The 24,940-nt window shown below is 35.7% G+C and overlaps 1 protein-coding gene across 1 annotated transcript in view; it reads right to left on the minus strand.

Moving 5' to 3' along the window:
- XRN1 (5'-3' exoribonuclease 1) overlaps positions 1-22,229 on the minus strand; it is a 32,622-nt gene extending 10,393 nt beyond the window's left edge. Inside the window, exons 1-28 of the mRNA XM_009286704.2 lie at positions 22,001-22,229; positions 20,648-20,745; positions 20,161-20,270; positions 19,957-20,067; positions 19,639-19,721; positions 17,320-17,407; positions 17,036-17,204; positions 16,753-16,820; positions 15,604-15,738; positions 14,155-14,221; positions 13,077-13,182; positions 12,609-12,698; positions 12,306-12,462; positions 11,643-11,762; positions 10,444-10,613; positions 9,492-9,612; positions 9,296-9,394; positions 7,486-7,589; positions 6,840-6,971; positions 5,935-6,097; positions 5,365-5,478; positions 4,791-4,889; positions 4,512-4,627; positions 3,481-3,627; positions 3,009-3,098; positions 1,859-1,994; positions 1,070-1,126; positions 250-382 (exon numbers count right to left, since the gene is read on the minus strand). Coding sequence (XP_009284979.1) covers positions 250-382; positions 1,070-1,126; positions 1,859-1,994; positions 3,009-3,098; positions 3,481-3,627; positions 4,512-4,627; positions 4,791-4,889; positions 5,365-5,478; positions 5,935-6,097; positions 6,840-6,971; positions 7,486-7,589; positions 9,296-9,394; positions 9,492-9,612; positions 10,444-10,613; positions 11,643-11,762; positions 12,306-12,462; positions 12,609-12,698; positions 13,077-13,182; positions 14,155-14,221; positions 15,604-15,738; positions 16,753-16,820; positions 17,036-17,204; positions 17,320-17,407; positions 19,639-19,721; positions 19,957-20,067; positions 20,161-20,270; positions 20,648-20,745; positions 22,001-22,203 — 3,286 coding nt within the window. The 5' untranslated portion in view covers positions 22,204-22,229. The remainder of the gene's footprint in view (positions 1-249; positions 383-1,069; positions 1,127-1,858; positions 1,995-3,008; positions 3,099-3,480; positions 3,628-4,511; positions 4,628-4,790; positions 4,890-5,364; positions 5,479-5,934; positions 6,098-6,839; positions 6,972-7,485; positions 7,590-9,295; positions 9,395-9,491; positions 9,613-10,443; positions 10,614-11,642; positions 11,763-12,305; positions 12,463-12,608; positions 12,699-13,076; positions 13,183-14,154; positions 14,222-15,603; positions 15,739-16,752; positions 16,821-17,035; positions 17,205-17,319; positions 17,408-19,638; positions 19,722-19,956; positions 20,068-20,160; positions 20,271-20,647; positions 20,746-22,000) is intronic.
- Between the last annotated feature and the right edge of the window lie 2,711 nt (positions 22,230-24,940).

The following is a 24,940-nucleotide window of genomic DNA, read 5'->3' on the forward strand; positions in this document are numbered from 1 at the left end:
GAACAAAGAGTAAGTAATTTCTTATTCAAAGTACAGCTGTGTAACACATGAAAGTAAAATAGAATACCTGTAGGTTTAATTCAAAACAGTAAATATGTCGTTAGCGGCTTCAAGTTGCATATGCTTCATAGGTGAGAAATTTCTGTGCGTTCACAACCATTATACAAAACACTTTTCTGAAGCCTGCTTTCACATCACTAGCTGAGCTGTTATATAACTATAATGCTACAATTACGAAGAAAATATTACCTCCTTTAATTCCTATAATGGTACCTCGAAGACCAACTGGAACGGAAAAGTTCTCTCTCACATTGACAACACGGTCAAACAGCCTATACTCTGCATCTCGATCTGGAACAACCCCATTCTGTTGTTCTAATGGCTGACAATAACCAAAAGACTGTGTTAATGTTTGCAAACAAAATAGAGATTACAATCAAAATGCATTTATAACAGTATCTGAAACACACTATAAAACAAACTTTCTGAAAAAAAAATTGTTTCAGAACATAGAATCTTCCCTCCTTAGACACAAAGCAAACTTTTTTTTTTCCTTGCAACTCTCACTCACTGCTTCTACCCGAGATACAGCAGTGCTGTACATGATCCAAGACAGACCAAGGGGATCAATTTAGACAAAATAAAACCATCAAGTGTAACCTGCCTGTATCAGTAACACGGGTATCTGTGAAATACCAGGCAAGATGAGCAGCTGGTCATATGTTAAGAACCGAACAAAAAGCAAAACAGGAAAGAAGAGATAAATGGAAAGTACGTTTTATTTTGCCTTCATTATACAGCCAATAAGAACTGTAGAAGCATGAAGGACAGAAGGTAGAAAAGAACTGAAAGTCAGTATAATACATGACAGAGTTTGTAGTTAGTAGAAATTCTCTCCTTTTAAAGACAGACTACCATTCTCAAATTGATTTTCTAGAAGGCATCATAAAACTTTTTCTTCCATCAATACTGTCCTAAAATTCCACTCTCTGAAAGCTGGTAAGCTTAGGTAAAATAAATACAACCTGGACAACGTAACTTCTAAAAAAGTCCTTTTCGCAACACTTACTCTGTACAGCAAATGGGGTTTCACAGTTACTCGCACCTTCTTGTTGCTCTTTCTCTGCTAAAGGATAGGACAGAAAATAATTACAAACTAGCGTAGGAACCAACACTGGATTTCAGGTACAACAAAACCTGAAAGATAATGTAGAATTCTTTTGTTTCTTTTAGATAAAGGTATACAGCATTCATGAAGTCTTTAGGATGACTAAGTTTGTTTTTTAAAACACGACTGATTTCTTACCAAAGCTTTTGCATTGTTTGGCTAATTCCAGAATTCACACCAATTTTATTATCATGTCCTTGCAAGTAATTTCAAAGAAATCAGCCCATTATTTCATGTGGCTTTACCTTTAGCTTTTGCTTTAGCAATTTCCTTGGCTCCTTTTTTGACCTGTGGCCTTCAGGAAACAACTTTCTAATTTTCCTCATACCAAAGAGAAATTGCAAGGGAAGAATAGCTGGGATTGCACTTCGAAACAGCACTTCAGTAGTTCAGAATATATACTGACACCTGTTCCTTTCTGAAATCACCAAAAGGCAGAGTTTGGAGTATGGCCTAATGCTGCTGAACCGCCTCAAAAAGAGTGAGTCGATTAAAAAGATTAATAATGAGCTCTTCTGAATTTCTGGCACAATTCACATTACAAATTCAGACCTTACATTACATGCTGTATTCTTTTTCTTTGGAATGAAAAGTAATCTTCAATCGTCTTATTCTAATTCAAGAACTCAGAAAATAACGAGCAGCTGCTTTTTGGTTCACCCCTGCTCACAATGATGTCAAGCTGCATACCTTGCATTTCTCTATTTCTTCTTCAATTTTCTCAACAATGGCTGCATCCAAAATTTGCAAGTCACAAGATGAGCGAGACAAAGCAGACACAGGATGTGCCTTTAACCAGGCAACAATTTCTTGAACTTTCTCAGCTCTAAATGAAAAAGGACATGAATTAAAACTTTTAACTACATAAACTAAGCATTTTACCACGTTCCTCGATTTAATAAGTCAAGTATTATGATATAGGCACAATGCTTGTATAGATTCATAAAGTAACAGAAGAGTACTGTATGAGTTTACAATAGGGGCTAAAAAAAAAAAAGTAACTAAATCACGCAATACTGTTTCAAAACTATAACCTGAAGTTTTGTCTCAGCCAAAAAGAAAAAAAAAAAAGAAATTATTTAAAAGTATTCAGTAAATTATGTTTGCATCCAACCAACTAACCATGTCCAGCTGTGATTAAAGGTACTGTGACCAGCTGTTTCTCACAACACAGTAAGAACGAACTTCAGGGCATGCCTCTGGTAAAATGGAGCAACAAACCTGAGATTCTTACAACAGAGGAGTCCCAACGACGGTATATCTGCCTGGTAAGAGTCCTGAGGAGTGCAGTATCATGCAGACTTACCAACTCAAGCCCATGAATAGGGCTTACTAGCTAATAATAAAAGCTTTTTTTAATGTTGCTATACTGTATCTGGAACCAAGGTTGCTTCTTGTCTCCCATGAAACTGACTGAATGTATACTAAAAATGTGAGAAGTGCTTTAAATTCAGTACATATTTTTCAAATTCAAAGTGATCTTAAACAATTAAAATAATTATTGCTTATTTTCTCAAAATGATCTTTTAGTGACTTTGTGACTATTCATAACTAAACTACGCGTACTGAAGGTTACTTTAAAAGCAAGAATTACAAAGTAGCCATCGAAAACTAGATCTCTCATTTATTGGACTTGAGATAGGAGTCTGACAGAGACTTGGAACGTACAATATTCTGATAATTTTTTCAGAGTCATCACTGAACAATCATGCTGCTCAAGGAACAGCAAGGTTTCAGTTACATAGCAGCCACTATACGATCACCACCAATTTCACAATGTTATCAGCCTTTATTCTACTTATTCCAGAAAAAAAAAAAAAAAGGGAGAAAGGTGGTTTACCCATTCTCATCCTCTCCAGGCCAGATGTCATCTTCATAGAAGATATCTTCCTGGCTATTCTTGGATATATAATTAAATAGTTCAGGGACCCTAAAAAAAAATGAATAAATGGAAGACAAATTTAGTTTCACATCAGCATAGACCACAAAAAAAGCCTCATCAAAACAAACTTTGACGGGCTCCAAAATTTCTGGAGTCCAGACAGATTGTTGGGGGGGTTTTTTTAACATAATTTAGTGTCATACTGTTCATTTGTCAAGGGTAAGCTGCTGACAAAATTACTCTATCCCAAAACATGCTTCTCCTTGGAAGGAGAGACTGTTGGAAGGAGAATATTGGAATAAAAGAAATTCCATTAAGCAATCTCCAAAAGCAAACTGGTCAGTTCTTAGAAGATCTGTGTCCAGAGGACAAAATCTGAAGACTGATACAAAAGTGGATAATTTGGATGACGTTCATATCCAATATTTACCTTTCTAAATACTCAGCAAGTAGTTGTTCTACTGCAGAAGAATACATCCATTCGTTTCCAACCTTCTTAGTATAGCCAGGAACTTCTTCGTTTTTCTTATTGAACTTCAGGTTTAGCCCCACATTTGCTTTGTGATCTCCATGAGGACTGGAAATAAGAAAAAGTTTATTAACTTGCAATGATATTTACGGGTGTGCATACATACATTAAAAACCACATAAACATAAATCCTCAGCCTTAAACCACAGAAAAATTAAATTCATTGTATTGTTTACTTGTTAGCATCGTGACAGCTGTAAATGTTACAGGACATAAGCTGTGCTACAGTAGCTGTCCACATGCATGCCCATATCATATTGCAAAGGAGGCTAGGGAATATTTTACCCTTCTTCCTTAATTGAGATCTAATCAACCACAATCTACCCGGCATTTACCAAGATGTAGAAGGATGACCCTGAACAATCAGTGGGGAATAAACGTACACATTAAATCACAAGAAGATGCTCATGCATCAACCACTTCTTTAGTGAGCTGTCCTAGGAAACCACAATTCTGACATTCAGAGAACTATAGGGATCACCTCCCTTATATACTTTAAGCAGTTTTAGTCTTAACTAGCTCTTCAAAAAAATTACAGGTACAATTATTATCCCTTTATACTAGCAGTAATGATAAGTACAATGAAATTAGATCCCAATTCCACTTTTTTTCTCAGTGTGACAAAGTCAGTTCAAACTCCTGCTTCAATTATGCAAATAGCTAACCAGGAAAGTCAATTTATGTCTTTCTACAATACTAAAGGCAACAGATCAACTCTCCAGTAAACAGAATTTAAGAAGTTGTTTATGATAAGAGAGAAAAAAACACTGCATATGAATTTAGTTTACAGCAAATATACTTTAAAGAAAGCTTCACATCACAAAACAGTTATACACCTGATAAGAAAAGCACTTAAACATAGCAGAAATTCTGTAGAGTTGTATTAGAATTTAGAAGCTTCTCTACAGTCAAAATTCACAAAGAGAACTTACTTTTTCTTTGATCCTCTTCCAATAAAGATACTCCCTGTAAATCTGGAGACAAGATATCCACTTACTCCAAGACGGCTGGCCAAAATATATGCAGGATTGTATTTCACGGAATATTTCTTTAAAACAAACAAACAAAAAGTATTGGCAATTCCTGAAGGATAAGGATTTTTATACAAAAGGTAAATTAATAATACGGAAGCATCCCTTAAAGACATTTACCATTGCAAAATATATTTGACACATTGTTTAAGCTTTTACTGGAAAACCAGAAGCACTTACATGCTGGTTCTGTATTAAAGGATCAAGCTGGGGTTCACACGGAATATTGAAAACTACACGAATTCTACCTTCTGGGATCACATCACGTGAATCTTGAACCTTGGAGAGAAACACAACACATTAAAAATGTTATTTAAAACCAGCAGTCTTCGGATACTAGACCTTGTAGTCTACTTTATCAACAATTTTGCTGCAGTAGGCACAGAGATGCTTCGGGATTCATCATCTTGCCATGACCTCTACACTGCTTCCTCACAGAGGCAATCAAACAGCAGTAAATCAAAGGAAACGGTTCCAAATGGGAACTCTATGTATTGCAAATTATTCCAAATAATTAATAAAAATAATCCTGCATTCAAGCTACGCTACCTTTTTCCTGTTATGCCAGCAACAGTGATAGGGAAAGCAGAAGAACCCCCTCCTCCTCTGACTAAACCATCAGGGGATCTTTGATTTAAAATTCTAGATAGCAAATGACCACTACTGCCACACAACATCTTAGATATTTTAGGCTTGCAAAGAAAGAAACCTAGAGGGGGGGGGGGGGGGGGGGGGGGGAATTATTGGAACTAACTTCTCCCATGCAGCCATAGTAAGGAGATCCCAGCATAAAGGCTGTACTTCCAGGAGGAAACAAGTCATCCAAAGTTTTGATGTTTGAAAAACGAGAGTCAAAGGCTTTGATATCCTACATGAAAAAGACAAAATTGACGTTAAATATCATTCCGTTCCAGTAGAACAATTAAAAAGTTCATATAAATAGACGCTTATTCTAAAACATTATCTGAGTCTGAAATAATTCATTGAAGGCAAAGACGTTAATGCTATATTACAAATGCTGTCACACAAGCAACTATGCTACCTCATTGAGCACCACCACTGTACTTCATTCAAAATATCATCAGTAAAAAGATGACAAAAGCCATTTTTTCAGTAAGTTCTCTAAACTGTGCAAGAGTCCCAATTTTTGTGACAAAATACTTGCCTAAGCACATTAAATTAACATTTTTTTATATAATAAATTATGTAAGATGCTTATTTTTGTTCATTCTTTTGTTTTAAAGAAGCATACACACACACACCCCCTCCCGCCCCAATGGAGTAAGGAGCTATGTGCAAGAAGATTCTGAACTTGTGTATTTACCTTGACAACAGTTTGGTAAACAAAAGGAAGAACTTGTTTTGACCACTGCTTCTCCAAATAAACTTCTCCATTTTGGTTTAGTTGATACCTATTACCAGTGAGTAACTGAGCATATACAACTATTGATGTTTCATGAATAATTATTCCTTTTCTTCTCTGGTAGCTGAATACAAAACAGAACATTTAGATTGATTACAATAAACAGAACTGAACCAAGACAGTGGAATTTCTTGATACAAAATTAAAAAATAATAATACTCTTAACAAAAGGATTCTAATAGTTTGCTTCCTGTTTTGTAAAAAATACCCAGAACAAATGGCTTAACCAATTGCCTATCCATTGTTGCACAGCCATCACTACATAGCCAAGTGTGTTAATTTAAACACATTTTACCTTTACAGTGGGAAGGGTTATGGGTAATTAAGGCAGTTAACTCAAATGACAGATAATAAAAGGCAAGCTACTGTAACTCAGTTGTGTTCTACTGGGCACCCACACTCTAGAAGAGCAAGAGCTGTATTCAAATTTAGCAATGCTAAGCTATTGAAGTTGTAACTTGATACTGTATGACTCCATCCTATATACTTCCTACAACTGAAGATTACTAAGACCAGAACAGAAAATTGAGTGGGAGAGTAAATACTGAATCTCATTCATTTGAGAATTCTTTTGTAACAGCATCTAACTTTAAATACCTAGGGACTAACTCCATATATTCTGAAATTTCAACATAAGCTCTTTTATGTTGGTTTTTTTTTTTTTTTTTTTTGTTTCCAGCAGACTTATTAACCTTTACCATCAAGTATGCAGCAGCTCTTCTCTACTCCTTAGGTCTGTAATACAGCAACAAAACATAGCTAAGCTATAAAATGCAAAGTTACACTTTAATTGCAAAGTTACTTACTGCTCTGAAATGCCTTGAACTTCTTTTAACCACATGCTTTGCTCCTTATCTCCAACATATGCCACTTTAGTTGGGGGCACTGCATTTCCCATGTAAAGCTTCTGTGTGCCATGTGGTTCCTCCAAATAAAACCTTGAGAATATTATGATAGGTATGAATTTAACCAAATAAGATTAATCTAGACATAACCAATTGTGAGCAAAACTTAAAGATTTTTTAGAAATTACTTGTTAAGGACATGGAAAACTTGCAGCATCGTTTTCTCTACCCCTTCCACAACAGGTCGCAGCGTATTTTTTATAAAAAATACCAGTGCACGTGCTGAAAGGAAGATTGTATAGAAATGTTCTCTTTTACAGTATTCTGTGTGGATTTCTGTGCAATGTGTTTTTCCCTCAAAGAAAAAAAGCTCTCACAAACTTCTACATCTATAGCACAATACTGAAGGACTCGACTTCTACAGAGAAAGCCAAACCTCAGAACAATGTTAAACAAAGGTTCTTCCACCAAGCCACCTTTGATACATCTGGACTAATTTGCTGTTAGCAAGTATTACAGTAAAACCAGAACTTTTGTACAGCCTAAGGAACTTATTTTCCATAAAACAATAACGATGACAAACAACTATCTATGAAATGTCTCTTACTTAGTTTCTCCATCCGACACAGCAACAACTCTGGCTTCTTCAAGGTGCGGCCAGTTAACAAAAACACGCTTTCCAAGTACCAAACTGGCAACATTTTCTACCATCTGAAAAAAACCAGAAGTTACTATTACTAATTGTTCAACATATTACAAGATTTTTGTTGAAATATTTTCAAACTGTTTTTGCAATAAAAACTACTCGAGTTAAAGAACACGTTTTCTTGCAGAGTAAAAAGCTCATTTTAGCTCATTAAATTATATTTTGATACATATTACAAAATCTCTGATTAGAAATGGAGAATCATATTTCATTTTTTAGGACAAAGTATTGTATTCCAAGTGTGGCTCTTTACATACAGCATATGTTAGCTGTAAGACCTGGGTTGGTTCACATTTCTGGTATAGGTTTACTATGTACTTTTCTTGTTAAATCACTTAGAACTGTTTGTACCTGTGGGACACAATAATCAAACTGACAATTTGAGGTTAGTGAAATATTTTGTACCATCGATTTTACTTTTGTGTTTCACTGAAATAAAGAAACAGCACTTATGTCCAGGACTTTGCTAGCATCTGTAATTTTAGTCTCACATTATGTTCTATTTTTCCAACGAGTTTCTGCTATTTTTTAATCTATTATTGTGGCTCATTAAATTCACTTTACCACATACCTTGAATATTCACTCTCCCTATCTCTCTACTGTAAAATCCTATCTTCTTGTTTTCCTCCTCTCTCCTTTCCTGGTTTTATTTCTTTATTTATCTCTGAAACTTTTTTCTTTTCCTGGATTTCTCTTTTGCTACCTGATATTTTTGATTACAAAATAGAGCTGGCTTTTAAAGGATTTAGAAAAAATATTTTGCTGCTTAATGTCTCTGCATCAATTCTTTCCTCTAATTCCTCTATCAGTCAGTCTCATTTTAAGTGGAAGGTGTAAGCCTGCTTTGTGGAGGAAAAGGGACTGATTAAAAAAAGTGTCTATATACTCAGCTACACAAAAGACAAGGGGCACTGCTCTGGAAGCTCTGCTTCCTTGCAATTATACTGTTTCCAACTATTAATTAGTCAGGAGTGAGTCTCACCAACTCCTTACCTGAGAACATCTGATGGCTACCACAGAGAAATGCCAGAAACTCTACTAAGGAGAATGACATTTAATATTCTGAAGCTAGGACAAATTTCAATCTTTCAGCAGATTCCCAGAATTCTAGACTGCTCGCTGCACAAATTTAGCATTTTAATCCTAATGAACTTTATTTTTTACTATTGACTCCAATAGTCAACAAAAGCTTTCAGCGTGAACTAATACCATTGATGTTTTCAGTGAACTGATTCAGCTGATGTTTTCAAAATATATACCAAGAATACCCCGACCTAATGGTCTCAATTTTGGGCTGGGAGCTAAGAACTTCAGAGTTCTTACTCCAGCAATTAATTCTATGGCCTTGAGCATAAAGCCGTTTTTCACCTTCCTTTATATTAATTAAATTTTAACAACTTAGACATAAAGCTCACTTTGAAATCAAAGCATTACTAGTTAAATAAAGTTTTTTAAAAAATCTATTCTTTTAAATTAACTATTCAATATATTTAACTATTTTTTTTTTTAAGAAATGTTTGGGTTTTAAATTTTTTTAAAAACTTTTTCAGTACCACTCTAAATGTTTTTCTCCTATAGTACACTATTGAGAAGATATAAATTACCAACATCTCAAATCTGACTATTTAACAAATTCAGTCTTTTTATGACAAGTTTTTTTGTCTGGGTTTTTTTTTTTGTTTTGGATTTTGTTAGGAGCTGAATGCTTACCTGTTCTTTTGAGTTCTCATCAGCTATGATTTCTAACATCATGTTCTCTCCATGGCTGCTTTGCTGAAACACCTGTACGCCACTTTTTCTAAGATAAAACTGGGTAAAAACAAAACAGCACATAAAACTTACTTGAATTCTTACATAGTTATCTATTAAATACCATTGAAAATGTCAGAAGAGAGAAATCTTTTACCTTATGTTTAATGTGCTTTAAGGTAGGAAATCCACAAAAATATAATGCACCCTTGTTGATTTTAGTTATCTTATTGTGGGTTATTTCTACGTGCCAAGCATCCAAAGGTATTGTTTTATACCTAAAAAACAAGTTGCACAACATTTGCTCATACAGATCGACCTTTGGCTCTAGAAACTCTCATTACTCATTCAAACATTCATTAATTGACAAACCCTTTGACTTTCCTGTAAGGTGGCAATTAATTTAAGCCACTTGGAACCTATACAAAGGACTATAAAAACCCATGCTATTGCTGCAACGAGACTACTCATTAAGAAAAAGACAAAACTTCAAGCCATGCTATGTCCCAATCTCACTATTTTAATTCATTGTTATTGTCAAGTTCTAAACTAGCAATGGTCCCGTAGGGTGTCATTCATCTTCACAACTATTCATTCTTCACTGAGTGTAATCCTGCAACAGGCATTCCTCCCCTATTTAAGTTTGACTACCAGTAAGGTTATGTTTCCATTTAATCTTGAAACGTCAGCCTGCGTTAAATAAAGCTGGCTACTTTCAGTGAGAGGAAAACGAACAACGCACTTGTGTTCAACTCTGTGCACTGGATCCAAACGCTTACAATTTTTTACAAATTGTCTGGAATTGGTGTGCCGATAAATCATCACTATGATCAGATATTTGTGCCAGCCTTTCATCCTCTGTGTCATACAAAGTTTAGTAATTCCCTAGAGTGCTCTTGCTGACTTGGCATTGGTTCATCTGTTTTGCAAAGTAACATTTGAAGAAAAGGGACAGATACTTTTACCGTGCCAGCCACGACAAGTAACATCTAATTCAACATTTTACATTTTTCAGTGTACATATTGGCATATACAAGCTTTAGTTAAAATGCTAATAAAAGTATTCTAACTACTTTTAGTCTACTCTAAAATACTTATGCCAGCGTTACCTCGTATGACATCTTTCTACTGCAGGGAATTTCTCTGGCCATGGTGACATGTACTGGAACTCTGCATCTTTGTCATACCAGTACATTAAACAAGCACTGTGAGTATTTCTTCGTTTCTCTTCTTCTTTCAGGCACTTATTACAGGATTCCATGGCCTGCAGCAGTCGTTTCTAAATTTTAGAGAAATCAGCATATGTGAAACTGGCAACAAAAATTAGCATGGAAACATCTACATTGGCAAAGTAGATAACTGCACTTTTCTGGTTAATGTGTTAGTTTTCTAATTGCAGCCTCACCCTTCCTCACATCCCAGCTCTCCGATAAAAATAGGACAAGTACAATGGAATGGCTCTGGAGAATAAAGATTACCTTTTTGCAAATATGTTTCCAAAGGCTAGGCATATTTCGCCTTTTACATTTAACGTACAGAGAAATATTAAAAAGATTTTAGATGTTATAAAATTCTGCAAAATAACTATTGAAAAAGCTTCAAAACCTTACGGGTCATTCAAGCAGCAACCGTTGTCTTCTGTGAGAAGACTAAGTCCTGTCAACCTTTTGCTGTGAACTATGGAAACAACTGGTAGGAACACGCCACCACCTGTATATATCTTAACATCTAATCTGCACTTTTGTTTTCATCCGCTCTTTGATGTGCTCAAATTTAATCTGATAAAAGATATTACAACAATGTATATAATAGTGTTATCCTATATGCAAAAGGAAAATGTTACTATTTTATTCCTCTCCGTTAATGTTTTACTGTTTGATTTGTACTTAGAGTCTTCTACCCACTACTGGTGTACATGTGAAGAGATTTTCTGTAAAAAGACTGTTGTTTTTTTTTCCAAGTGTTTATTTTACCTACAGACTTTCTGTATCTTTATATGTATATAGGAATAGATTTTTTTTTCTCAAAAAATCTGAAACTAAATATTTGAATAGCTGATAAAAAACACGAACAAACAACAAAAAGTCCACATCCCTTACTTAAGACTTCTGCCACTTGAAGCTAACTTTGCTTGTGGTAACTTAATCTAGCCTTACTCTCCAGGCAGCAAACATTTATATTTTTCTGTGGTCTTATCAACTGTTGATTTAAACTTCCATTGAACTGCATGTCTAACTGTTGATTAAGTAAGAAGTTTAGCAGCTTTGTTATGAAGCTTTTATAGACAGCAGACAGTGAAAGAACTTACCTCATCAATGAACGGGATTAATACTACAGCCTCCCATTCTTGCTGTTTTCCATTTAGGTCGGTTTTAAAATCCGGTGGATAATATTCGATAATAGGAGAGTCTTGACTGATCATCAAATGCTAGGAAAATACAATAGAGGAATTAAACAACATCAGAGACAATTTAGCACTAATTTGAGGAAGACATAGAGGAAGGCTGGTATTAAAACCAAGTCAAGTTTCATCTTGAGGGCGCTCACAAGGCATGAGCGGGACAACCAGGGGATCAGGCCCAGCCAGCACGGGTTCATGAGGCAGGTCCTGCTTGACCAACCTGATCTCCTTCTATGACCAGGTGACCCGCCTAGTGGATGTGGTACTTCAGCAAGGCCTTTGACACTGTCTCCCACAGCATTCTAGCATTCTAGCTGGCGGCTCACGGCCTGAACAGGAATTCAACATTTATCATTTAACTGTGCTAGTCTGAAATTGCTTAGCAAATGCAAAATTTTGTATTTATTACTAACTTTACAATGTACTAAGAATAGTAAGAAATAGACACCTAAAATTTAGAGGCAGAATATAACTAAGAGGACATGCAAAAGTATCAAGAAAAGAGTTACTTTAAAATAAAGCAGACAACCACTAAGCGATAGATAAATGCAATTTAATTCTAAATCCCACCTGGTAGCATTTAGGTAGCAGATCTTTGCTAGCTGCTGGAAGTACAGCAAGAAGCTGTTCAAATGGCATGAAAGGTTTTCCCAGTTCAAATTTGATTTTGAGTTCACCGACGTTGCAAATATCTGACAGATAAGGTGCATAATGATAAGGATAATACCTGCAGGGAAAAAAAACTCTTAAGTTCCTTGACTTAATTATAGCACAGCAGTGTTCACAGATCAGAACTACATTAAATGTTCCCAGCATACAAGGTGAAATATTGCTCAATCTTTAAGCAATTTCTCATTTGACAATTTTTCTTACCAGCTCCATGACTGAACTCCATGGTAATAATAATGCAAAATCCATTGTATTGCCTGGACATAACATTCAGCTTGATCAGCCAAGAAGTCACTTAAAAGAAGAAGGAAAAATACCTATTAGTTTTTCTCATTTTCACTGGTATATAAGCACCTTGTGCTAAATACTTAGCACCTTGGTACACAGGAATGAAGATAGAGCATTTTGGGAACCTAATAAGACCACATGTTTCTAGATTCATTTAATACTAATGGATTTTTTCTCTCTGGACCTCAAATACTTGTTAGAGAAAACGTAACTTCCAGCTTTTCTTGCATTAGCCAAAAGCATCACTGCTGCAGTACACTGCCACGTGTTCTCTGCCTTCAACATGAATGCATATTCTGTCTTGTATTAGACATATGCAAAGACTTGTCTTTGGTGTTTAAAAAAAGAAAAAGAAAAAAGAAAAAAAAAAAGGCATAAACTTACTCAGAAACTACTTCTACACCCATTTTAGTCATGTAGTAAGTTCTTTTGTATTGCCTAAACTCAGTTTCAAACAGATCATCATCTTCTGGTTCATCTTCCAACACAGCTGAAAAAGGAAAAAAGGATTAACATTCACTTCTCTACTAAAATAAGGTTTGAAGACATTCACTTTTGACTTTATGTCTTAACTTTATTCCTCAATTCACAGTTATAGGTGCTCATACCTTCCTTGCACTGAAAGTAACATGAAACAAAATCTTTACCCAGATGAAGTCTGGAACTTTTTTTTTTTCTTTTAAAAGACAGGCAACCCATTTTGTAGCCCAATTACAAGAACAAGGAAGAGAATATAAGCCATCAGAAAATAATTTAAGAAAATGTTAAAATAGATTTTAAAACAATTCACAGTTATAGGTGCTCATACCTTCCTTGCACTGAAAGTAACATGAAACAAAATCTTTACCCAGATGAAGTCTGGAACTTTTTTTTTTTCTTTTAAAAGACAGGCAACCCATTTTGTAGCCCAATTACAAGAACAAGGAAGAGAATATAAGCCATCAGAAAATAATTTAAGAAAATGTTAAAATAGATTTTAAAATTTAATCTTTTTTCAGCAACATCATCTTATATCATGGAGTAAAATTTATACATTTTTGACATTAAATTTCAAAACATGAGCAAAAGACATTTCCTACAAGTGGAATGAGTTTAAAAACATAATCAACACAACCAAAACCCCAAAGCCACATGGAAATCTGTTCATTTGTCTCCACCCGTATAATAAAATACCTAGGCATACAATTATCAAAAACGTAATGTTGTTAAAGATTTGCTCATTCATTCCTTTAATTCATGACGGAAATACTGGTCAGGTAAGAAGCACTTCAAAAGCTTTAGCCCCACTCCCTCTCTCCATAAGCCAGTGATGTGCAGTTCCATTTCCCAATAGCTGACCACATAACACTTTCATTTAGATTAAGGTCATCTCTGACATGAAATTCTTACAGATCTTCCAAATCTATACATAAATTAACAAGTTTTTTTGTTATATGTATATGGAAAAGTTATTTGCACTTACTTTTAGGGGTCACAACTTCACCTTCGTTTTTTTCTAAAGCAGCCAAACATATAGAATTTTCCTGAGCCTATTAAATTAATATTTGAGATAAAGTAAAAATACAGAATAATATGCACATACCTCATTCACAACCATATAATCTGCAACTCAAAATGCTATAATAAAGATGCATAAATATTATTATTATTTAGTATAAACCCCACACTACATTTCTCTCTTGTAATTGCCTAGGGAAAATTATTTTATCCATACAGATCAGACAAAGGAGCAGTCTCAAATAAAATCTCAACTACCTTTAAAAAATATCTGAATATTTGTTTTCCAAAATACAACTATTTCTAAAACTGTGCAGTACACATTTAAGCATTTTTACCTACAACATGCATTGTGCTACAGCATCAGTATGCAATCAAATTTTTAATCAGTAAATTTTTTAAGAGTTCAAATTACTTTTGTGGGAAGTAAGGATACAAGAAATTGTGTTTTAGGGAGTCGAACAAGCCAAACATTCACTTCATTCTCACACTACACACCGTCTTTTGTGTACAGCACTGAGTAGCTTTCAATAAGCAGAATCATTAAGTTGGCCCTCTTCCCCTGTACCTGAGATATGCAAGCTCCTGACTGTCACTGCCATTCAAAGGATCAGTCAAGATGGCTAGCTAATACTATACAGCTGCTCCAAACTTCTGTGGCAAATAAGAAAACAACCACAAATAAAGCATACCTTACTAAAGGAAGAGCTAACATCTTGCTCTTACAAACCACAAACTGCATTAAAGAACAGGGTAACGATATACAGTGACTCATTAAACTTGAAGGAATTTCCTGCTGCTATTCTACACTCTGCTGAAGGCATATATTGAAGGACAGCCAGTAGAGGTGGTGGTGGGGAACATGACAATGGGGCTGAGTCAAGATATAGAGAAAGGTGCTGTTCCTTATTAATTAGTTATATCTAGAATTGCAAGTTTAATAACCAATCTGAGATAGTTCATACCAATGAAATGGCTGTTTATCTATTCATTGTCAAATAGTCGGCCAATACCAAGACATGCATGAATGACCTATCAGTGTATCTGAAATATATAAAACGTCCAGCAGGCTATGCATTGAAAAGTAAAACTATAAAGCATGGCGAGTTGGACCATAACTCACCCAGAAGTAAGTTTTGCTGCTGTTGAGGAACAGATAAATTGACACAAAGCATTAAGTTACAGGTTTACGAGATTTCAAAAGTCATAAGAACTTTACCTTGACGTAACCATTTCATCACTCACTACCAGCAATGCATACAGGCAGTTCCTCAAATGTTACATTTTATTACCTTTTCTGATCTCAAAAAATCTTGAAACAAAGGTTTATGCCATTTAATTTGTCCAAGATCAAATTATTGCTTTGCAAAAAGTAACATTCTTATTTCCAAAATTGCGCATGTAAAACACTAACCTTTTGTTTCTTTTGTTTATTTTTTCTGGCTTCCTCTGCTGCAATACCAGCTGCCTCGTTGAGGTATTTATTGCCTACTTTACTTTCAAACCATTTTAGGTCTACAAAGACTTCACTGAAGTGTTCACGATCAAACTGTGCAGAAAGATTAAAGTAAGTTTAGAAATATTTAAGGGACACCAAATTTAGAGTGCTAAATTAACAACGTCTTTTTAGTAGGTGCATTAGATTACATCTAGAGTCATTCGTACATAAACATTTTGCCTTAGAGTTACAACTAAACTAATAGAATAATATTAAAAATCTTTTTTCTTAGCAATATATAACATATACCCAAGCCATATTTTGTTTTCTTTCAGTAAGGCAGCAATGGGTAACAAAGAGTTAGGTAGCTTCCACACTTCACTATCAACTCTAGAAGTAGTAGAAGTTTATAGGGTCTGGGTAATATAGTCTTGTGCCACACACCCAACCCTTTCATAGTTCCACCCAAGAATCAGAAGACAGGGCTGAAGCAGGGAAGCAGATGAACTTCCTCCTTCCAAGTTCAGCAGAAGGCCGAGACCTTTCCATTTCTATATGGCCTATACCTTTTCTCATCTCTAGGATGGATTACTGCAGCAGCACTTAACAGGATTGCCTCCTGTACGCTAGTTGGTTCATGAAGAATGCTGACGCCTGCCTCTGAGAGATACTAATGCTTCATTGCTCTTTACCAGTGATCTTCATAAAAAACTTGCAAAAAATATTGCTCTCCAAGTTCTTCAGACATAGCTTACCCTACAAGAAACTGACCAGCAGGGGAAGCAAAGAATATTGCTGCCTGCAGCATGCTTTGCCCAGTACTGCCGCTCATTACTCAATGAGAACTGAGGACCATGATTCTAGTGGTGAATTCTCATTTGACTTGCAGTACTAAAAGATGCTGGCTAAAGCACAGATCAAATGATTCAATCTTTTTCTTCTTATGTTATGGTATGATCAGACAACAACTGATTGGATCCCATCAGTTAAATGATAAAACAGCTCATTGAATCACTTGTAAAACACAGTCATTTAACAGTTCATTAAAACTACAGCATGGTGTATTTTGGGGTGCTATATTGAGGTTATATTCAACAGGCTATATGTAATTTCGAAGTTACTTACATCTGACAATCTTGTGAGATATTTTTCAAAGCGTTTTAAATTCAGATGTCCATTTTCATTTATGTAACCTATTGGGAAAATAAAGTATGTTTTTTAAATTAACAATTTAACAATTTTAAAATTTCAATTTAAATGCCCCATAGATAATAGAATGCGATCTTGCTGGCTGTCTAAAGAAAGTGTAATAAATGCTGAATATTCTAACATGGCTAAGAAGGTCAATAAATATTAACGCAGGAATGTTAATGTTTCTACTTTCCACAAATAAACTTAGTGTTCTTACCTCCCAGTTCTGGCAAGATAGCCATATATGTTCTATAAAGTAGCGGCAGTGCATCATGATTAATGTGTAAATGAGGTAGATGAGGAATAAAATCATTTCCTACAAGGAAACCCATCAAGATCCAATCATCTATTATCCTTTCAATATCATATTCAAAGGAAATCTTGTCCTGGGGGGGGAGGGGGAAGGAAAAAAGAAAACACCACAGGAGCATAATTTTTATTATCATGTTTGCATAAAAAGACCTCACACATTTCTTCAATCACAGCTCCATTAGAACTTACTTTTACTGGTGAAAATTCATAATCAATATATTCTCTCATCAGTGATAAGTGCAGTAAATGAAACGTGGTTTCCTCTGGTGCACATGCTCTGTAAATGATTCAAAACATTAAGTTAATAATTTATAAACACACTTTCAACATGAATATTTAGTAAGTCCAAGGTTACCTAAAACCAAGTGATCTTACTGGGATTATATCCTTGCAGAAGAAATAACGTATAAACATTTCTTTGAATCTATTTTAGGATCCATCTGGTTTGAGTCTATAAAATTTTGCAGTAGAATCTTCCAAACAGCAGATGTGACTGCACTGTATGGAAAACAGCTAGCTTAGAGAAAGCAGGGCAGCTTTGTGGAGTTCCATGTTGCATTAACTACTTCCTAAGTAATTATCCCATTGCCCAAAAAAGGGACAACATAACTTAACTTTGCAACAAACCCAATATATTTTAAGGTATTTTAGAACTAGTCTGAGTACATACAGAGTACACAGATTCATGTCTAAACTGGCTGGGTTACATTTGCAGTCATTTGAAATGCTTCTTGTAAGAAAAGAATATGCTCAACTTGAAAATATGCTCCATATGTATTCCCTAGTGGCTTCACCACAGCCAAAAAAAATGACAAACCTACTGTTTGTTTATGGCATAAATTAGTCAACATATATTCTGCTGCCTTCTCCTCTGTTCGCTAAAATTACTTAACACCTAAGCCAATGTTAGGCCAAAATCAGTTAACACCTACACCAAAAGATTAATGAGCTAAAGACTGATGTATTTTAAATTCATAAAGGACTATTTCACCTTGTAGATACTGTAACTAGCTGGGACCACCTCCAATAACAAACCAGCATAAACACCTGTGTATTCACACATACACAGCAGATTTTGGCCAAAATCCTCTGAGGAAGGTGTGTGTGGTACACAAGCTTATATCAAGACTACGAAGACAAACTCTGAGCTACACTTGGCTGCATAGAACTTCAGACCCAATTCTGTCATTTTTTAAATGTAATTTTCATACTGGCAAATCCAGGTTGATGCTCTAAGACTCTAAAGACATTTTGCCTCCTATTCTTCATTGCACTGGACCTGAAAATCCTGATAAAACAAGTAATTTCTCTCAGTCAAGAAACTGCTGACAATACATAATTTGTATGTATTTTTACTATTTTCAAATTTCCAACTCTAAGTACTCATAAAAGTGACAATACTGACAGAAGGCAAATCCTGTAACTTCCAGAAGTAAATTCCTGTAATGAGTAATATTACCCAGAAATTACAACAGGAGCCAAATATGGAATAATGCTTGAGGGAAAAAAAATAATAATGACACCTTGCTTTTTGATTTCACACTTTATTTAATTAATCCCTCAAAAGGTCATCACACTTTTATTTTATATTATTTTATTTTTAAAAAAGTGCAGAACAACATTTTTCTTTGGTTAGACTTAAGGTCTTTTAAAAACATTACAATGTTACATGCCAACACTATCAACAGAATGAGTATTAGTGAAAAGTTGACTGCAGAAGACGATGAAAAGAAAACTTATTTCTGATGTTTATCATATTGTCCTTGGCAATAAGAACATTTGCTTATTAGCAAAAATGATGCATTTATCTAAACATTTATATGACTTATCACTGTATTATCCAACATCCTTTTTGTATCAAAAAAGTGTATTTCTGCGTCTCTCCCACCTTCTCCCTTTATCCACCAAATACATGCTCAAGGTCCTTCAAAGAAGGAACCTAGCCACGGTAACAGTTATAAAATTAACTTTTCTATTGCTTCAGAATAGCTCCATGTACATGCACAGTTCTGGAACAAATCACCTTGTTCTGACTGACTATAGCCCACAAGTTAGTTCAAATGGGCAAATCCAGAATAAGAGCATCCAGTCAGCCACTTTAAGAGAGTTTATTTTAGTAATTATTCTAGTAATTTACTTACATGCACAAAACCTCAGAGATATAAATACGTTTTAAAAAGTCAGTATCTGCATCAGACAATTATGGAAACAACGTTAGTACAGCCTGGGCTGCTCCATTCATAATATGAAGAAAGAAGCACAACACACCAAAGCTCTAAGGATTTTTTTATCAGCTGTCCTGACAGCACACATTTTCTCATGTAAACAAATTCAAATGCACAATTTAACAAGTTGTCTCTAATTTCATGTATTTTCTAACACAAAAATAAACTAAGACTTTATTAATTTAGTATGCAATCGATAAAAAAACCCCTGTTTTAGCGACCCAGTATCTTTTGGATTTAATTTCATCATATATAAAATAAAAGTAAAGTTAAATCAGTTCACCTTTGAGATTTTTTACCACCAAATCTGACTTCTTCTCTTAAGAGCGCAAAGTGTGCCTCATGACTTGTTAATCCCAGCATAATCTATTACAAAGAAAAATTAGAAAGGTCTTACTTCATTATTTTTTTTTAAACTGTTACTTTAAGATTCGAGCATTATAAAGAAATTTTGCTGTTTTGTTTCATTACAAATTCAAAAGTTTGCAGGGATACAAATGCTTGTTTAATAACATTTTAGAACCTTGTGTGCTTAGGAAGACATCAAAGACATACACACTTTATAAACTTCTGTTGTTTGTATTATATTAATTGCACATACCAAGTCAGCATCTAAGCCATAGAGACAGTGTCTTGTGTTTGGATCGTGATGGGGCTTTGCTTTTTCTGATCTGATGAACTCCATAATTTTATGCTCACCTTCCCCTGGAGTCTGCACAAAAAAACCCCATAAAATTCATCAGTAAGTTTTTTTTCTATAAAATAAAATTTTATTTAAAATAAAATATTAACAAAATACAATAACCTCATGGCCTGATAAGTAGACTGTTACTCCTTGCCAGGATTTGTCTGTGGAAGTCTTCATATTTACAAAATATTTAAGATGCTCATGCAATCTGGCCATGAATTCAGTTCCTGAAAACAGAAATCTAAGTTAAACACAAAGCTTTTCACTAGTCATTCAAAATTGCATTTACATATCAAAAGTATTAATGAAAAAAAACCCAACCCAACAAATAAATATTCTGCAAGAAATGAATGAGACAGCTGGTTTTTTTCCCCAAGAAGTTTCATTTTTTCCCTAGCAATCTAAAATACTTTTAGAATGAGACAGTATTCCAACCCTACTAGAAGTTATTAAAACTTGGTTCCCAACTTACTTGAGCCTTTATCAATTCTGTCCTCTAATTTAAAAAAAAAAAAAGAAATGCCTTTGGATAGGAAAATAGTGCCAAAATACAGATGCAAAAACTTAAATCTAAACACTTAAAATAATTATCAAATTATCTTACCTGGTGTAATACAGTTGGAGTCAAATCTGGCTTCTGTAGGGAGAGTTTCTCCCTTTTCTAATGCCTTTTTTATTTTGTCCTCTGCCTCTTTTGCTGATCTAAAATAAAGCAGGGTTGGAGCGAGGGAGTAGAGAAAGAATCATCTTATTCAAATGTTAATATCCTAAGTACAGCTTTACTGACAAAATACATATAGTTTGTTTTTTAATACAACTGGAAGGCTTAAAAATAGCTTTTTTTCCCTAGTAATGATGATAATCTAAATAGTAACTGTATCTGAGCAATGACAGATTACCAAGATGATCATTCAATGGCTGATGACAATGAAAGCAAATTAATGTTGAAACAGTAGGAATACTCGGGATCTAAACATCTGAAAATGCTATCCCAGAACAATAATAGTAACGTAGTTAAACAGAGCAGCAAGTTTGGAACACCATGGGGGTAGGAGGGGTGAACTAACAATTTATCATCACTAGTAATGGAGAAACAAACAAAACAAACATCATCCTAGCCTTTCTTGGCCAAGGATTTCATACACACTTTTGAACCAGAAAAAGAGAAGCCACCAATGTCTTAGATTTTTGTCCTTCTTTCAATTCCACTCCAATTTTCTATTTAGAACTCTTTCTTAATCTCTTCATCCTCTGAACCTCCTTTTTTCTTTAACAACAACAACAAAAGACAAAAACCAAACCCACAAAAAACCCCAGTAGCTTGAAAATATTTTCTCGTCTCTTTTCCCCTGTTTGTTTCTGTTGCATTTCACTCACCATCCCTGTATTGTCTGACCACTGGCTTTCTTTCCTTACAGCAGTCTTCAAAAAAGCTTCCATATCTCCCAAAACATTAATATAATTCTTAACACTGTGGAATCTACTTGCAGCTCTGTATTTGAGCTAGCTTGCTAACTGGTATCAAGAGGAAACCAGAGTTGCATTAGAAACATCATTTCTTCTGTGACTGTCAAAGAACATCCCATTATATTTACCAAAAAGGCGTATCTAGAATTAGCATTCACAAATACCAAAGGCTCTCACAGGTTATGAAGCCATTGGAGACATCTGTAAGAGCTCCACTGCAGACTTATTTCACAAAAAACTTCATAGGAAAAAAGCTTCCCCCACCCCCAAGTCCCGCATACATAAGTAACAAGCAAACTTTCTTTTTTGGAATCCCGATTTTAAGTATTAACATTTTACAGGTAGTTACCCTCATTTAACTAAAAATTAAAGCTACTGTCAAAGGCATGACCACTCATAATATATTTTACTTTTTATGGCACACATTTAAGTAAATTTTTTTTTTAAGTTGTTACTATCCTAAAGACAGAGCAAGAACAAATACTCTCACCTAAAACGTCTCCCACGCTGCTGATTCATTTTTGCTCTTGGAGCTACTCCATCAACTGCCATGAAGAAAACCTTCCTTGGTTTAATAATGCGAAATAGTACTTCCAAATAGTGAAAAATATCAGCAAAAATCTTATCTTCTGAGATTCTGAAGTGAACATCGTCATCATTTGGATGTGAACACTGATGTATAATGCCATTCATGTCCAGGTATAAGTTGTCAAATTCTGGAATCTACAAAAGCCACAGTTAGTACCCATTTGGTGACAGTCAAGCAATGCAATCACTGCCCAAGGCGTGGCTGAGACTAATGAACTCTGGAAACTGAGGTGGGAAGACCGCCCTGGAACCTCCTGCATGCCAATGGGCTAAGAATATCTTGACTTGTTATGGGTTTGTCTGCACTTGCAATCCATTATTACAATTTTCCCAGTGAAGAAAGTCAGCTGAAGATTCCTATCCTATCCTGATTGTTTCTGGTACCTCAGGACTTCTGTCCCCTGTGCTCGGCCAATATTCTACATTGTATAAGGGAAAAACAAATAAAAATCCCACTTTTCAGGAAGAGGTAATGTTATTTTTTTTTATAACCCCACACATTTCACTGATTCAATCTTTCATAACTGCACTATAAACAACAAAAACTACAAAACTGAGTATGCAGTTTCCAACAGTATCCAAAAGCAAAGCCAGCTTTGCTTTAGGGCTCTCCCCTGTTAACCAGTTCCTACCATGACCACTGCATGCTGCCTCTTTAGCTATGCTAACAGCCATCTGTGAGTCTGGAGAGTGGCAACTACCACCAAAAGCAGTAGACTTATCAACGATAACATCAATTTCTTTCCCATGCTTTCCAAACACAGGGGTTTTTTTCTGTCTAGTTCTCTGTTCTTCTAACAGCCTTGTCTGTAGCAGTCCAACTTTCTTTTAAAGGAAAAAACCATCCCCCGAACGTACACAAGCAACACATAGAGCACAAACACCGTTAAACGTATGAAGCAAAGGGGCTGTTATCTATCTTTTTGTTGCCAAAAACCACCAAACATGCACAAGAGCAATTTGCAATAAACAAATCTATTCTTTAATCCACCAATATGACTGTTCATAAAAATCCCCCTGTCGTTACAACTGGAAAAAGGCACTGCTAACTTTTCGTGTTTTCTGTAGTATCGCTACTGATGTATCTTTACGTAATTTTGAAAGGCATGTTGTTGGACTCGTATTTATCATCCAGATGTAAGAGAAACATAACTCTATTTCAGCAAGAGGAATAATGAAGAGAAGAAACAAGAGGCAGGATCGGGAAGGATCTCCAGTCACCTGCAATACTTAAGTCTTGTGTTATGCATAATGATCTTCAGTACAGTTAAGTTCAGTAACCAAACTGCTCTCAACACGCTCAAACACCACATCATCCACGCAGGCACTACTTTCAGATAAGAAGAGAGCAGGGCATTGCACAGACAGCATTCTAAGGAGATGAAAACTAAAGCTTTTAGATGAGGCAACATATATATGGAAAACAGATGACCTTTTAAGAACCATGGCTATACTATGTTTTAAAAATAATTGTATGTTTTACATAGGAATTGCCTTTTATTCTGGGTAGTTTTTTCTGTAATAACAAACAAAAATCCTCATCTAGACGCTAGTATGTGTCAGTCTGCATATTCAAGTGGTCTGGCAGAGGAAAGGAAGAATGGGGACACATGCTACTGTCCAAGCTTAATATCACAGATAACAATCTAGACATTTGCTTTTCTCTTTTACACAGAGTAGGTATTCCACATAAGCTAATAACATCATCTAGTCTTCAGAAATACTAACTAGAGAATGACATTAGCACTTGCATCCAAGGTTGAGTTGTGCTTTCTGTTTACCTTAAGAGCTCTAACAACCTCTTTCAGAAAGCTTCGCGGGTACTACCCCCTGCTGCTATTCCCCCAGTTAGAGCAGACACATGCTGACTCCCTCAGCAACCACAGCTCTTCAGCAGAATTTTAAAGCTGCCACCAATTTCAGTGAGCAGCCCAAGCTTTTAACAAAACCGCTGAAAAGCCAGCACACACTGCTGCCGCCTTGCTACGTGGACAATATAAGACACTGTAGTGAAATCCAACAAATCACAAGCAAAGACCTAAGCTTTGAAAACTGCTTTGAAACTAGAAGGAAGGGTCAAACATCCAGGTTTGGAATCACTTGAGCAGGGCATCTTAGATATGTTGATACAACAGCTCTCTGATCTTTTAAAATGCTGTCTGTTTAGGAAAAATGTATTAAGACTCAAACATGCCCTCAATCACCACCCAATTCATCGCAGAACATCCTTATTCAGACTATAAAACCACACCCGTAACGCCAGTTGAAAATGATAATGAAAAGTTAAGAGCTTATGTCTAACAGGTATCTAACATGATTTCTCTGAAAACAAGACTTTTTTGCCTAGCTGTTAAAAACATTGTTTGCGGCTTTCCTTTTTCAGGCTTTAACGTACTTCTCGTTTCTGCTACTAACACAAACTGCCCAACGCGTGCGACAACAAGGAGACGCAGCAGAGCTGTAAAACCTGTCCCTCGTCATTACTGTGCCATTCGTCGTCAGCAGCAGTAACTTTTCAGAGCCCGGCAATGAGGAACCTCCGACCTCCTGCTACCCGAGGGGGGTGAAGGGCCGCCTGGTGCGGAGGAAGCACCGCCGAGTTTCAGACAGGCTGGGGAGGAGCGGGGCCGCCGGGGAAACAAAAGCCAAAGGGGAGAGCCCGGCCGGGGGGAGCCGCTCCGGGCCGGGCGTTTCCCCGAAGAACAGCGTAGTTTCGGTTCGGGCGCTTCTGGAAACGTTACTTGCACGTAACGAGGAGTGCAAATATCTGCGCCGCTGACCTCCAGCAGCAGGCTCCCGGCACTGCTGTACGCTGACGGCGACCTCGGGTCGGATATTCAGG

Source organism: Aptenodytes forsteri, unplaced genomic scaffold, assembly GCF_000699145.1.
Source record: "Aptenodytes forsteri isolate BGI_AS27 unplaced genomic scaffold, ASM69914v1 Scaffold184, whole genome shotgun sequence".
Taxonomy (NCBI): Eukaryota; Metazoa; Chordata; class Aves; order Sphenisciformes; family Spheniscidae; genus Aptenodytes; species Aptenodytes forsteri.